The 17,051-nt window shown below is 41.2% G+C and overlaps 1 protein-coding gene across 1 annotated transcript in view; it reads right to left on the bottom strand.

Moving 5' to 3' along the window:
* Window positions 1-17,051, bottom strand: part of LOC126199114 (calcineurin-binding protein cabin-1-like) — a 249,429-nt gene that overhangs the window by 54,925 nt on the left and 177,453 nt on the right. The window contains exons 24-25 of the mRNA XM_049935872.1: window positions 9,952-10,077; window positions 7-239 (exon numbers count right to left, since the gene is read on the bottom strand). Coding sequence (XP_049791829.1) covers window positions 7-239; window positions 9,952-10,077 — 359 coding nt within the window. The remainder of the gene's footprint in view (window positions 1-6; window positions 240-9,951; window positions 10,078-17,051) is intronic.

The following is a 17,051-nucleotide window of genomic DNA, read 5'->3' as shown; positions in this document are numbered from 1 at the left end:
ACTTACAGCTCTATTTGTCCAACCATGAATGAGCTACTAGCAGCTTCCTGGAGTTTTTGCTCAAACAGTGCTTTCACTGCATCATCAATTTGCCTCCCTTCATTTTGTTCTAGGTATTTAAGAATCGAAGCATGAATACGATAAAATACCTCCAGTGCTTCAACAGCCAAATTTTGTGGATTATTGTAAATTATTTTACGTGCATAATTTGCACCCATTTTCTCCAAATATTTGCTAGACTGAAATAAGGAATTATATATTACAAGAGCTGTAGACATACAGTTATTAATTGATAGATAAGTATTAAAGCATAAAGGAGCTAACAAATGTGTTGTAATGGAAGAAAAAAGTAAGATAAAAATCTTAAAGGTAAAATTCGAACAATAAGTTTCTGCATGTAAGCAAACCGACAGCATGCTTATGCACTGAGAGAGTGGTTCCTAGCCTGACAAAGTTACAGCGTACTCCAGTACTAATATTTGAGTTATTCACTAACTCTACAGAATGCTTTGAATTTCAAGATGTATCCGCTTCCAGAAGTCTGTTTCTTTTTAGTTCAAGAAGAGTTAGGATACACAACATTTATGGTTTTTTTTATTTTTTTAAATTTAAGTGGGCGGTGTTCAATAAAACTTGTGTTATTGAAATGGCAGACTTACAACAGAGGTGAGAAAAGTTGTAAGAAACTGTAACACACCCTTAAAAGAACAGAACTTATTGGGCCACTTTGCTGAGCATTACAATAAAGATGGATATGTAGTATTTCAAGCTCTGGAAATAACAGCTCAATCAGCACCACAAACTTGTACAGAAGCTGATGGGTCCAGCACTTCTACAGTAGCTTCCTTCAATCCTGGCTTTCCAGTCATTTAATGAGGCTCAAAAGGCCTGGAAAGTATACCAAAAACATTTAGCATCTCATTTCCAGGCAAATGACACTTACTACCCTAACACATAGGGGACTTTTTTATTATTTACAAACCAGTTCTACTGTCATGAGTAAAACTTGGCCCCTTTCTTGAATCACCAAAAATGGCTCTGAGCACTATGGGACTTAACTTCTGAGGTCATCAGTCCCCTAGAACTTAGAACTACTTAAACCTAACTAACGTAAGGACATTACGCACATCCATGGCCGAGGCAGGATTCGAACCTGTGACCATAGCGGTCACGCAGCTCCAGACTGTAGTGCCTAGAACCACTCGGCCACTCCGGCCAGCTTAAATCATCAGTGCTACCCATATCCACCATTAATTCACTTTTAAGAGAACATTGTTCAACAAAAATGCATGTTTCGTCCACTCACTTAAGAGTTCCTCCAACACCGTAAGGCAACATCAGACAGTTACGCATCAAGGATCACGGACATGCATAGCTGAGTAGGAAATGGAGGTTTATACATCATTGTGGAATATTATCTGCACAATTATTAATATATGGCATGGTGATCAGATTAGCACCAGACAGTGAAGTGTATGCTCAAGAATTAAGACAGTCAGACCCTTCTTCAGCTGAAGTTTTGCATATTGCCAGGGCTTTCAAGATACCACATGCAGTTCAGGCTATCTTTTCCACAGAATACGTTGTATCAGAACTATCATCTTGATAAGCAAATGTGGCATGACCTAGTCTGATGTAATTGCAAAAATGTCACACAGTTCAAGTACGAAGGGGAGCAGCCCCCACTTAACCAGATGGGCATTAAACTTCAAGCCATTGCAGTTTTCCAACTTGATCTGGGCTACATTTTCGTAGACTCCCCAACTGCTCTGATTGTTTTTCTTTACATGCTTGACATAGCTGCCCAAATTATAATGATTCCTGCCTACAGTGTTTTCATCAGGGTCATATCGTAGAAGTCTGTCAGAGCTGATTGAATCTCAGCAGTCCGCTGCGCCACTGCAAATAAATGGCATCAGACATTCGAGGGTAGCACCATGCCACTTTATGCTGTCAGCAGCGGTTCATGGTATTCCAATATTAATTCTTTTTGATGTAGGGGCCTGTCTTGATTGTTTATCAGCCTACGTATCTAATGAGAACCTTTCTTTTCTTTGTAGTGGCATATTTTTTACCTCGATGCATATGCAGCATATGGGATTTTTTATCCAACACCAGTCCAATCAATTCAAAATGTCATCCCATGTGCAGAGGAGGATTCTGTGTGTCTTCAATATTCTGCTCGTTTTCTCCATACTTGGCAAAGGCTTCTAATTTTTTTGCCCACACTGTGTTACGAGAGTTGGCAATGCTGAAATTTTCCACAGCCTACCCAATATCTTCAGTCTTGTGGGATGAAGTTACAATAGCTCTGCATTACTTTGAGGAGTGCTGTCCTAGATTCCTTATCATAGACAGGCATCACCCATAGTCACTGTTTGCAAACCACGTTGTGCATTACACCTTTGTGTGGACTTAAAAAATATGGTTAATGCTCAGATGATTGTCGATTCATGACCCCCTGCCTCCTGATGGTTCTTTTCATAACTGGTAGGAGTCAGTACTTCTCTACAATTGATCATTTGAAGTTTATTTTAACTTCCTTTGGACAAGGGCTCTAAGCTCATTTTGATATTAAATACTCCTTGTGGCCTCTATCAATATAATAGGTTACCTTTCGATGTTGCTGGCCCACCAGCAACATTTCTGAAATTTATAGAACAAACTGCTGCCAGTATTCCACATTGTGTCATTTATCTTAATGATATAGTACTGACAGGAAGAATGCAGGAGAAGCATACATGAAATCTCCGGTGAGTATTTTCCATCCTTTTGAAAGTTGTTTTATAATGTAACTTGAAAATTGTTCCTTCTTCCAGTCTTCTACAAAGGATACAAAGCATATCCTTAGCCAAGAATGCCTGAAATTGACATCAGAGAATGTGGTATCCATTTCCCATATTCCAATACCAAAGAACACGAATGATTTGCAGGTTTTTAAGGGTAAGGTTATGTATTCTGCCCGATTTATCCTCCTAAGTACAACAATAGCCCATCCATTGAATCCACTGTGAAGAAAAGGAATCCCCTCTCCAGTGGTCCACATATTGTCAACAAGCACTTCTTAAGCTGATGCAGTGCCTCTAAACTGCTCTATGTCTGATACTGTATCAGCCTTATTTAACACTTGTACTAGGCAAGGATGCATCACCATAAGGTATTGGTGCTGTTGTATCACACAAGTATCTGGATGATTTGCAACGGCCTAACATGTTCACCTCTAAGACGTTGACCATGGCTCAATAAAATTATTCACTGGTAGAAAAAGAGACATCTGGTCACAGATCATAAGTTGTTATTGTCCACATCTGGCCCTAAGTCAGACTTCCCTGAATGGACACCAAAGAGGTTACAACACTGGGTGCTTTTCTTATCAGATTACCAATATTAAACTCATTTTTGTATGTTAGCTCAGCATACGAATTCTGGCGCACTGTCAAGATTCCCTTTGGATATGTATTAGAAAGCTCAGAAATAGGAGATTGTTTGTTTCCACACTGATTCAAAATTAGAACTGTTGGTGGAAGAGTTCCCCATTCCTTCTAGAGATGTCACAGAGCCCTATATTAGGACCCACTCTTGAGATAGGTGCCTGGCTGGCCACAAACCTATCCTTTGGCAGCCTTCACAGAACTTCTTTGTTATTTTTTGCCTCACCATGCCTTTCAACTTTACAAATGTGTCCTATTATTGAATCAGAAATACCACCAGTGTCAAGCAGAGATTCCAGAGGTTCTGCGCTCATATGTATTTCCTCTGCTGCATCAGCCCCACTGGAACAGCATGCTGAACCCACCAGCTGTGGGATAAGATGCATGAAGGCTTTGCAGACCCGCTCCAGGGGGCCATGTGGTTGATTGTGCTACATGCTTACTCTCACTTCTCATAGATAACAAAAATGCAACAGACCACAATGGAAAATACCACTAAGACCCTCATAACATGTTATTATTATTATTATTATTATTATTATTATTATTATTATTGACAGATAATGGACTGCAGTGTACTTCTGGGTGTTTTCAGCACTTTTGTACCTGGAATAGAATTAAGTGTATTACTACCCCTCCATCTCGACCTTCATCTAATGGCGTGGCAGAATGATTTGTGGGAATTTTTAAGATGCAGATGGGAAAAAAATCTTGAAATCCACTCCTATTGATTTTGGACTGATGTCCTTTCTATAAGCGTACTGGCCAACATTGTTTCAACAGCAAAGCTTGGTGGAGCTTTTGCGTGGACATCCACATTTGTTCCTTGCTAGATTTGCTGCAGCCTCCATGAACACAAGAAGGAGAAGAAGAAGAAGAAGAAGAAGAATAAGAAGAAGAAGAAGAAGTTACATCTTTTAAGGTGGGTGTCCCCATCTGGGCGCACACATTTATACGCCTGGCTGCAAATGTGGCTTCATCTCCATCCAGAAAGGCTGCCAGCCAGTCCTGGTGGTCACATTTAGAGGCATTCTTAACCCCCGGCCCCAGAACCAGCCCCATTTGCACCATCCAAGGGCAAGCTTTGCCTCCAGGCTCTGTTATATTGTTAAAGAAGCAGACCGGAAAACAGCCTGTACTTCACAGGAAAAGTTCTCCTACTGTGTATCATACCAGAGACAGTTATGGGGCAGTTGGTGGCATGATTAAGTCTTCTGACACTTCATACTGTCATTCAGCCACAGCGATTTACATTATCAGTAGTATGCTGAAATTATTTTCAGGTTGCATCAGGCTGCTGCACCAGGTGAATGGATTTTGGTCAAAGACCATTATCCAGCACATATTTTTATTAAAGCAAACATTACATGGGTACATCAAAAACACAGTGTTGAAAGCATAATATTTATACACAATGCTAATAAAAATCTGTGCTGGAGAATTGTCTTCAACCGAAACTGGTTGCACAATAAAAAATAAGTTGAACAGCAGCTTAAGATGTGTCATTTCTACAATTTGTAAAAACTGAGGAACACAATAAAAAATATGATGGCACTTCTGTATTAAGAAGCCCTTGGCTAAAGAAATAATAAACAAATGCTGAACAACTCATCAGTTTCTTCAACTGAACACTTACCTGGAATGCAAATAGTTTTGTAGGATGTTTATGACACACAACATTAATTATCAGAATCTGAATGCAGAGTGTTACTTGGACATGTGTGACACGTTACAAACTTGTTAAGACCTACACTACTGTGATCGCAAAGAGCGTAGCCAGAAGATCTCCTGGACAGTTTGCAGCAGCCAGTCACAGCTACATAATAAACATAATTATTAAAATCTCAGCTGGTTTCTTTGTGATAACAGACCTGTGGCATTGCATAAAATAGGGTCTATATTCATCCAGATTTTCCATTTTCCTCAACCAGATAGAAAACAAAACTTTGATGGTACAGATATGTATATGACATAATTTGGTTAATAGATGAACCACAGCCTCGCATAAAAGAACTTAACAATGACATAAACTCCATCCACCCACAAAAAAGTTCACCCTTGAAACACAAACAGTTGGAAAACTTTCTTAGATGTCACCATACACAAGAGAAACAACAAACATGAATTCACAATCTACAGAAAACCCACAATCATCATGACCATTATTGATAATTAATCCAATCACCCCATAACTCACAAAGAAGCCAGCTTCAGATATTTACTGCACAGACTGAACAAAATCCCCATGAACAAACATCATTACACACAAGAACTGAATTCAATAAAACAGATTTCACAGGAGAATGGATATGATGTGATGAGAATAGACAAAATAAACCACAAAATACAAAAACAAACAACACAAAACCATGAAACACACACACAAACAAACACAACACAACCTACAAAAAATCAGCAGACAGTAGGCAACAAAGAGCATATAATGACTTACAACAACAAAGTCACATACAGGGTAGGTAGTATACTAAGGAAACAAGGACCCAACATAGCGTACAGAACCAACAACACAATACAAACCAGACGTGGAAGAAATACCACCAACACTGGCAGATACAGCCAGTCCGGTATATACCAACATACTTGCAACTGTTGTCAATCTGTATATGTGGGTCAAACACGCAGGAATAACAGAACCAGATATACAGAAAATCTCAGAGAACTGAAAAGCAATAGCTCACACTCAACTTTTGCAGATCACCTGATTCCACACAATCACCGCCCAACAAACATTGAAACTAGTAGCAGCTTATACCAAAAATTAACTACCGAAGAAAACTATCACATCCAAAAATCAGTAGCCCAAGGAAAGAAAGAACTAAATGAATACACATCACTGTGCAATAAAACCTCTTTGCCACAACTGAAGAACTATACAAATAACACCCACACCGAAACTACTCATGGGGAAAAAAAGACACCCATTCATTCTCTCTCTCTCTCTCTATGTGTGTGTGTGTGTGTGTGTGTGTGTGTGTGTCCCAGTCCTGAAAACACATACACAAAACCAAACGCCACCAAATACACTTCAAACTTGTGCTCCTCACCCAGCCAAACACGCTATGAATAAATGAATACTACACAGCCAGAACAACACGTAATGGGAGCGAAAACTTTGCCCATATTTTGAAAAATCAGAGAAAGAGCGTTATCAAGTGACCACAGGTCACAAAATCAGCCTATTCACCTCACCAGCAACATATGAAAAAAGATTACAACATCAAAGCTGTAAGTTACACACAAAAAACGTAATATATACTCATTTCCGTTTTTAAATGCATAGTAAACAGAAAAACAAAAATTATGTTTTGGTGTTTGCAGGTGAGAAGTTGTAGATTGTATAGCAGACTAGCTACAAACATAAATATCCAATAGCATCATGTAAGGTATGTAAACTAATGCATACATCCACTCTTTTGCCAATTAAGCTATAACTATAACTTTAGACATAATGTTATGAACACACACACAGTGCATGAGGTCGTTAACACATATCTCAACTGTGAGCTATGAATAAATGATGTATAATATTTTACAACAATTATTCATTCACAATTGTAAATATTATGTACCAAAAGTTTTGCTAAATGTTAAAATGTAACAACAATTTCACAGTAAAGAATAACCCACTGAAGATAGCACAAAAAGTGCTGAAACATGTCTGGTTTAAACAAAACTGAAAAGATGTTTTGCGTAAGGTGGAATTCCTCATCCTATTTAGTGTCTACATTAAGTGACATTTGTTAATGCGGTTGGTGCAAAAATTGGATACAGCAGCAGAAGGCCAAGATGAGTGCGCTTGCTAATAATCAAATGGAGGTAGTGCTTCCTGAGCTCTTACAAACACAATGACTGGATTTCTAAACCAATTTATCTAATGAGAATTTCACAGGAAAGAGCTGATATGGAGTTCAGGTATACAGCAGCCCCAACAAAGCTGTAATGGTAAAATAGTATTTTTACAGTATTGCCAGGGTTTCTGATGAAAATAATACAAAAACTGAGTAGAAACACATAATTTCACGTGCTTGGTTACCAAGTAAATCCCTTGGGGACTGTATGTGCTCCACCAACAACAGTGTTTTCGAGGAAACAATGTGCAACGTAACTGGATCATGAGTCTGTTTGCTAACTTATCTGAACACTATTATGATGTAATTCAATTAATACTTTGGTCTCCTAAATCACCAGAAATGAATCCAATCAAGCTTCTTAGGGACACAACATGACTAAAACATCCACATCCAACAACGAAGTCATGTCCACATTCACAGCTGCCTAATGCAATGCAGTTACCAAAGAAATCTTCACTACCAAAACCTGTTGTCATGGCAAGGAGAGATTGTGCAGTATGGTAGCTCATCATCACATTATTCACCTAAGTCATCACCAATCCCTCCACTGTGTTACATGGAATCTGAACAAATGGCATCTTCTTCTTCTTCTTCCTTTTTTTTGTGATTAGTCCATTGAGTGAGAACATCAAACATCAAGCATCAAGCTCAGCAGCCCACTCAGTGCTTTTCAGAAAAAGGGACACTGTGGCAGCACTAGGTTGCAACCACTCCCATTCAATTCATTTCCATCACCTTTCACAACAACATTGAAATGACATTACTCTGCACAATCCTTCACACAATGCAGCTACCTATCTGTTTCATTCACATTTGGTGAAAACCAGTAGTAAGCCATCTGTAGGACCTTACTAGGAGAAGAAGATAGAGTATTTAGTGACAAGTACAAGGGTTTGTGTCCTCTCACTGAAATGGCATCACTGCTTACACTGATCGGCCAGAACATAATGATGACATACCCAACAGCTGGTATGTCCACCTTTGGCATGGATAACCACAGTGACATGTCATGGCATGGAAGCACTGAGGCCTTGGTAAGAACCCAGGAGGTAGTTGGCACCACGTCAGCACACACGAGTCACCTAATTCTCATAAATTCTGAGGAGGAGGGGTGATGAGCTGTGATGCCCCATCCAATCACATCCCAGATGTGTTCGACTGGGTTCAGGTCTGGCAAGCTGGGGGGGGGGGGGGGGGGGCAGCACATCTATTGAATCTAACCAATGTGTTCCTCAAACCATTTAATCATACTCCTGGCCAAGTGATATGGTGCATTATCTTGTCGAAAAAAGCCACTGCTATCGGGAAACGTGATCATCATGAAGGGGTGTATGTTGTCTGCAACCAGTGTACAATACTCCTTGGCCGTCATGTTGCTTTGTATGAGCTCCACTCGAGCCATGGATACCCATGTGAATGTTCCCCAGGGCATAATGGAGCCACCACCAGCCTGTATCCCTCCCACAACGCAGGTGTCAAGGAGCTATTCCCCTGAAAGATGACAGATTCGTGGCCTCCAATTGGCATGATGAAGAAGGTATTGGGATTCATCAGACTATGCGATCCTCTGCCACTGCACCAACATATAGTGCCAATGGTCACATGCCCATTTCAGTCTTAGTTTCTGATGATGTGGTGTTAACACTGGCACATGCGTGGGTCATCAGTTGTGGAGGCCCATCGTTAGGAGTGTTTGGTGCACTGTGTGTTCATACACACTTGTATTCCTTCCAGCATTAAAATCTGATGTTCATTCCATCACAGTTTGACACCTGTTCTGTTTTAGCAGTCTACCTAGCCTACGACGTCCGACATCTGTAATGAGGGACGGCATCCAACCACATGCCATCTGTACGTGTTTTCACCACATGTTGGGGACACTCACCACAGCTCTCCTAGAACACCCAACAAGTCACACTGTTTCCGAAATGCTCATTCCGAGTCTCTGAGCCATCTCAATCTGCCCTCAGGAAAACTCAGATAGAACGCACACCGTCCCCATTCCACATATGGACAGCACACTCACTGATACTACATGCACCATGCGTATGTCTAACTAGTGGTTATTCCTCATGATGCTGCCATCACCTGGCTGGATTTATATTGATAATAGGTCGATGGTCATAATGTTCTGGCTGATCAGAGTGTCCACTAAGAAGAAATAGTCATACAAGTAAACAGAAAGGGAAATAAGAGTTTAATATTCCACTGACACTGAGGTCATTGGAGACTGAGTACAACGTCAAATAAGAGAAGAATGGAGAAAAAAAGAATTGGTCACATATTTTTCAAAGGAACCATTCATGTGTTCATATTAACCAATTTAGGGAAACCTTAGAAAACATAAATCTGGATAGTTAGTACTTGGTGCAGTGCATTATCCAATGTGCCATCTTGCTCAGTGTGAAGCTCATGTCAATTACAACACTTCAACAGTGAAATGAATTTCTTATATGTCGGGCATAAAACATATGACTTTCAATATTACAGTGTAAGTTTTTAAGAACTGACAATAAATTACTTTATGAAACTTAAAATTTGTGCAAAAAATGGTCATAGCATAAATAAGCCATAAAAAAACTCTCTTTTTTCCTGAAATCTGTTCCATATAGCTCACTGACAGGCTTAGTGGAAACACAGTATAATACCTTTACATAATGCTCTAAAATGATTTGCTGGTCCAAATCTTTCTTCTCAGCAACTTTACCAAGCATATAATGCAACAGCCACCTTTCATCTTGGATCAAGCCTCCAGGTCCCAGGGTACACCAGACCTTTAATGAAAAAGAGAGACAGAAGGAAAAAAAAAGCTTTTGAAATAAGCACCACAGAGATTTACAACGAAACAGAAGAAAAGTACCTTAGAAACGCAAGAACACTATGACCATGTACAAGCACTCAGTCATCCACACAATACATCTATAATTTTGACTTCGACCATGTGATGAAAAAAGGAACAAAATTCTTAAAATCTGGAAACAAAATAAATTATGACACCTTTGAATAATAGCTGCAACATATACAGAAGTTTATACATCACCATTAAAGTACCCATGCTCTAATAAATAAAAATTGGATCATTTAAAGACAAGCCAGTACCAACTCATTAAGACAAAAACTACATTCTTCACAAAACTTGACTGTTTTGAAGGTCAAAGTCAGTACCAGGCTCAAAATTCTCTCACCGAATGGAACTGTATGTACAGATTAAAAGGAATTGACTAGAGCAATTATCAATCTAGAAATAAACACAAATGTTGCCTTCTGAACCAGGTGGCTAGAAAAGGAGACAATACGATTTGTATTAAGTGAAAAAAAAGAAGATTCTAATACATGGACATGTACAGTAGAAAGTAATGTGTAATATGCTACAATATCAACTACTTTACACTACTGTAAACTTATAACACTATATGGTGACTGTAAAAGTACCAGTACTCACAAATTACATTATTTTCTCGGAAAAAAATTAAATTACTTTGTTTTCTCAGAAAAAAATCAAGTAGGGTTTGCTGACTGTCATGGGAATGAACATATCTTATAATTCACAACCAATTGTAACTATAGCATCCATAAACCCAGCAGTGACATCGGATGTTGAAGCAAATTGTTCTAAACTGACCAAGGTTGTAAGTATCTCCTGAAGGTAGGTGGAATGGTATCTGTATTCTTCTCCTCCTCCTCACTTTCTTCTGATGACCCTTCTTGCACCTCGATCACAGATTTTAGCAAACCAGATTTCACAGAAGCACATATGGCAACACCATCATCTGCACTAATCAACATCTCAAAACTAATCCCAGGGTTTGCAGCATCTTGCAAAACTGGCCACTCATCATGTGAAGTGGCATCGCCTAGCTCGTAGACATCTTCAGCACTGCTATGCCTCCAGGCTCTGTTAAAGTAATTTTGTATGTGATGTGGCAACAAGAGTTCTATGCTGCTGCGATGGCTTTTATTGTGTCAAGAAAAATCCAACTGGGATTGCCGTATAGTTTTCAACAGCATGAACAGTAGCTCTTACAAGTCAATTGCGATTAGTTCTTTTCCTGAGAAAAATAAATCCTTGATTCAAGGGCTGAAGGTGGCTTGTCACGTTTGGTGGGAAAAAAAATGAATCTTTATGTTGGTTAGGTTCACATCCTGTACATTATGGGCAATATATCTGTACAATGTAAGAGGAACAAATCTGTTTTGAGCAGCCATTCGACTGTTGAAATGAAGAAGCACTTGCGAAATGATGTGCCGCCAATCAAAGTTTTCTTATGGTGAGAGTAGATGCAAGATAAAGTGTCCTCATTTATATTTTTAAAATAGTGCAGTTTCTTGGACTTAACATATAACCCAGGAATGAAACTTCTCACTGCTTTCCACATTTCATGCTAGGGCAAGAGTTACACATTGTTCGCTGTGTTCTTCACCATGACACTTACCACCTTTTATCCCCAGGGTGCAATTTGCAAAAAGTTTGTAGAAAAGTCCATTTTCATCCATACTGAACACATCACATGGCACATACTTTTGCCTCATTCGGTTGAGTTCATGCAACCAGTTGTTCACACATCAATTTGTTTGCTTAACCACAGATTTGTACAGATGAAATTGAATGTCTCTTTTGGAACAGATACAGCCAACCAACAGAACAACTGAAGTCTTCAATGCCTACATTTCTGGCAATCTCATTTGCTTTTGACTGAATCATAGGGCCACTTAAAGGTATGTTAGATGCACACACATGACTGAACCATTCTGGCAGTAACGTTTCAATGTCTCAAAGTCTTCATACTTAGCACTATGAAGGCATTTAGAGTTGTTTTCAGAACCCGATGCAGCAGCAGTAATGATTTTTTCCTCAGTTCTTAATTACCATAGAAATAGTAGATTTGGGAATTCCAAACAACTCTGCAATTGCTGTTTTCTTTGTAACACAGTCCACTTCATCTAGAATCTTTAGCTTTACCTGTACATTTAGAGCTGTCTGTTTCCTCTTTCACATGTTTTGCACGCTACCATTTGTAGATTTTTATTAAGTGTACTAGCTCAATTTGGCTACAACTAAAAGAACACCTGACATTGAATACATTATTAAATGTTAATGCAAACATTACTGAATTTATTTAAATGTACCATACACACTGATAGATGAGATGATAATCATGGCTGCTGACCTACAATACGTTAGAAGCAAGTCAACAAGGGGTAGCTAGCTTTGTAGTTACATTTATTGCAATCATTTCAGTAAAAATTAACTTAAAAGTACCGTATCATTGGAAGTTTGTGTTATAATGAAATTTAATTACACTAGGGACTGAAAAAAGAATTCATAAATCACCTTAACTGAAATTCGTGTTAACTGATAAAGCTTCCCTTAGCAACCAATGTATTCCTGCTGGCATCAATATTTTTTTCCCCCATTAACCGCGGGTATATCTTTAGCGAGTTCGCGCTAATGAGGTTACACTGTAAGTATTAGTGAACCAAGCAATGCTTTGCAATTGCAAAATACGTATTGGATAAATCCCAATCTCCTTCTCCCCTCTCTGTCCTCCTCCGCCTCTTTCTTCCTCTCCTTGTCCATCTCATCCTCCTCCCTCTGTGTGTACATCTCCTGCTTCCCTCTCTCTATGTCCATTCCCCCCACCCCTCTGTCCACCTCCTCTTTCCCCTCTTTCTAATCTTGAGCTTTGTTTACCGTTACTGTTGCTTAAAATGAATGAGTAAATCGGTTGGAATTATTGGTATATATGATATGAGAGACCTCTCCTATTGTCGGATCCGTGAGGAGAATAGCTTCTATGAGAGTATTTTGCATAGTCTTAATCTGAAAATGAGTAAGATTGCAAAGTTTCTGATGATTCAGATTCCATAGTAGTATTCTAATCATAAGCCAATAAGCAATAAATACAACTTTCCCGTTTTCTGTTAAAACTAATTGTGAGGAAGAAAATAAGACAGCACACAGATGTGTATACATTTTTATTTAAAATTATATATAAGGAGTAAGAATATACATGGGAGAAACAATCTGTCTAATGGTTTAAATGCCCAGATGTCTTAGTGAGAACTGACTGTGAGAAGGAAAACAAAACTGCACACTTTCACAGCATATTTTCTTTCCCACAGTTGTTTTCAACAGAAAACTTGTACACTGTTGTTTAAAACACGTGCAGCCTATGTCTGTCTGAATGTTTATTAATGTAACGTGTAAAAATTGGAAGTAAGTCAGTCAAGAACTTTTCAAGATTTTTTCTAAGAATGTTTCTCCTATATACCGTATACATACTACACTGGTGGGCCAAATCATTATGACCACTGCCCACTGCTAAGCTGAATGCCTCCTGGCAGTGTTGCAGGCACGTAGCACAGTAAGGAAAGAATGTAAGTGGAAGAGAGACGAATGGCCAGTTCATGGGATCTGTGGTGGTAATTAAAGGCATCATGACAGCAATGAACTTCGTGAACATTATTGCGAAGCACCCGCTTTGTTTCATGATTGAAGTCTCTCTCTATCGCAATGACGTCTTCTAGCAGGATAACTGTCGTGTTGCAAGGTCAGAATCATGCTACAGTGGTTTGAGGGGCATAACAGTGAACTTACATTGACATCTTGGGCAGTAAATGTGCCTCATCTGTACCCACTGGAACACATATCAGGTACTAACTATGTGCCTGTAAACCACCACCCCGTAATTTGCAGGAATTGCTTGGCCTGTGTGTAGACATCTGGTGTCACATACTTCTGGAATCCTGTCAAGAACTTGTAGAAACCATGCCAAGCAGAATCTCTGTTGTACTGTGTTTGAAAAGTGGAACAACACAGTATTAAAAAGGAAGTCATAATGTTTTTGCTTCATCAGTGTATATTTATACACCTTATACATTAAAAAAATATGTAGCCTATGTCCATCCAAATGTTTATTAGTGTGCTGCATAAATATCGCTCAAGCACTTTTCGAGATTTTTGGCAACAATGTTAAATGCTGACTCATCTTTATATAGCAGTATAGATATAGTCCCGTGAATATGTCAAGCAGCCTCAAACAGGTATTTTGCCATTTTTTCCAGAAGCACACTTTAGCTATGGAATCTACTCATTGGAAGAAATGTTGGACAAAGTGGTTGAAAAGGGGACCATAAAAAACAACAACTGTATTTTAAAACCACAGTCTTTAAATGACACATCCAAATTTTTTCACTTTGTGCTCTCATACAGTATGTCCACTACAGTTTTATACTTTCAGTGAAATCTTCTAAGAGCAAAAGGAATTGCTATAAGTCTGCTACCTTCACCCCACTTATTCCAGTGTTCCTGTTACCGCCCAGCTTTAGATAGCTAACATGGTATATGGCAGTATTGTAGAAGACACAGTTGAAATCCATGTTTCTTTTTGCTTATACACAATATAGGATGTACAAATAGTCTGGTAACATTTTCAATTATTTATTGTACAAGAACCAAACATTGTACAGATATCATACACATGTCATTTTGAAGAGAAACCATGAAAGCTTTCCCCCCCCCCCCCCCCTCAATGTATACCGCCACAGCATAGTTTGGTCATTTGCTGATAGTTAGTGCTAGTTACAAACATGGCGAGTTCATGTGTGGAATGAGCTCTCTGTGTGTTGGAGTTCGACAAAAACAGGTGAGCTACAGCTGTTCAACAGATGTTTACAATCAATTACGGTAAGAAGCCACCAACAAGGAAGGTGTAGTAACACTGTTCACGTTTACGTCGCACTTCACTTAGCGTAGACCGGGACTGTGTCCTAGGCATGCCCGATGTTGACTGACTGGGCACGGCCCGTGCTGCTGGAGTTGTTGTTGTTGTTCTTGTTACGCCGGCAGAGGTCGCGTCCGAATTCTCGTGTGCCCTCTGGTGGACGGGACTCTACTTGCGGCAACTACCGCCCGTGACGCGCCGTGCCAATGTGCGCCTCCCGCGATCTTTCTGGTGGCTACTACACTCCTCCTCCTTCGGGGGGTGAAGCCACTGTGATCCACTGCGTCGGAAGGTGGAGCGTCGAGCAGGAGCGATGACCTCCACATCCATTGGATGGCCGGAGTCGAGGGGATCTGCCAACCTTCGAGCTGGAACCTTCGAATACGGCTGGAAGTGACCCACACGAATAGGCCCCCGTCGTCCCACAACCGGAGCTCGGGACAGAACGGGTGACAAGCTGTCGAACTCCGGATCCCGTTCCACCGCGGGAGGGGCAAGACCCAGTGGTGGGGACGAAGGGGAAGGGACAACCACAGGTGAACTAGCCCCCTGAGAAACCGAACCTGCTAGGGGGGCCGGCTCTCGGTGGGGCATCTCGAATGATGGCGATGCCGGTGCTGGAGCTACTGGAGGCTGCCAAGGCTGAGAACCATCGCAGTGCGGCAGAGTCACAGCGGGGAGAGGAGGTAACGTCCCCTGTGAAACCAATACAGGTGCCGGCAATGGGGAAGCCGGTGTCCGAGAGGTCGGAGGGTGGGTGCCCGAACGTGGACGTAGCTGATTTTGGTGACGACGTACCACCCGATCCCCCGCCTGCAAGGTATAGAGCCGGCGGCCATTTCGGCGCAGGACCACCGCCGGTATCCAACGTGGATTGCGACCAAACCCACGGGCCCAGACCGACATACCCAGTGGAAAGCCAGGTACTTCGTTTTGTGAAGACTGGCGAGGACCAGGCCGGAGGAGGTGCAGCAGAGTCCTAGGTTGACGCCCATGGAGGAGCTCTGCGGGCCTACGGTCGCCCATTGGTGTGGTCCGGTATGCCGTCAAGAAAAACGTCAAGGCTTCCTCTGCAGGAAATTCGTGCACATACTTTTTCATCTGCGTCTTAAATGTGCGCACCATGCGCTCGGCTTCCCCATTCGATTGTGGATGGAAGGGGGGAGAGCAAACGTGCCGAATACCGAAGCGCCTACAAAAATCCTGGAAGGTCTGCGAAATAAACTGCGGTCCATTGTCTGAGACCAGGGTGATTGGCAGACCTTCCACAGAAAAGATTTTTGCTAGTGCCTGGATTGCAACTTCTGAAGTGGTTGAGGAGCAGCGAACCACATATGGGAATCGGGAATAAGCATCAATGACAATGAGCCAAAAGCCATTGAGAAACGGGCCCGCAAAATCGATGTGAACACGTTCCCATGCTTGTGTTGCCGGCGGCCATGAAGAGAACGCTGCCCTGGGAGATGCTTGTTGGCTCGCACACTGGGAACAGGCGGCCACCAAGTGCTCAATTTCTCTGTCAATACCGGGCCAGTACACATGTCTGCGAGCCAAGGTTTTAGTACGGGAAACACCCCAGTGCCCCGCATGTAATAACGTGAGGACCTCCCTTCGTAAACCTGCAGGAACAACCACGCGAGGAGCTGTATCATCGGTAGCCAGAAGGAGAACTCCTTCCAAGACCGAGAGGCGGTCTCGTAGAAGAAAATAATTACGAAGAGGGTCCGAGGCCCGGCCTGGAGGGCGGGAGGACCACCCCTGCTGAATGAGGCGAACTACTTGCCGGAGAACCGGGTCAGCCGCCGTTTCCCTGGCGACTCGAGAACTAGTGATCGGAAAGCCATCAACTGCTTGGCGGGATGCCGCATCCAAATGAAAACACATAATCTCCTCTCGATCGAACGTAGGATCCGGGCCCACCGGAAGACGGGAAAGAGCGTCGGCGTTGGCATGCTGTCCTGTAGGGCGAAAATGAATGTCATAATGGTACTTAGAGAGGAACAAGGCCCAGCGCTGTAGTCTGT

This window comes from Schistocerca nitens, chromosome 1, assembly GCF_023898315.1.
Source record: "Schistocerca nitens isolate TAMUIC-IGC-003100 chromosome 1, iqSchNite1.1, whole genome shotgun sequence".
Lineage (NCBI taxonomy): Eukaryota > Metazoa > Arthropoda > Insecta > Orthoptera > Acrididae > Schistocerca > Schistocerca nitens.
This window is presented reverse-complemented; position numbering and strand designations above follow the sequence as displayed.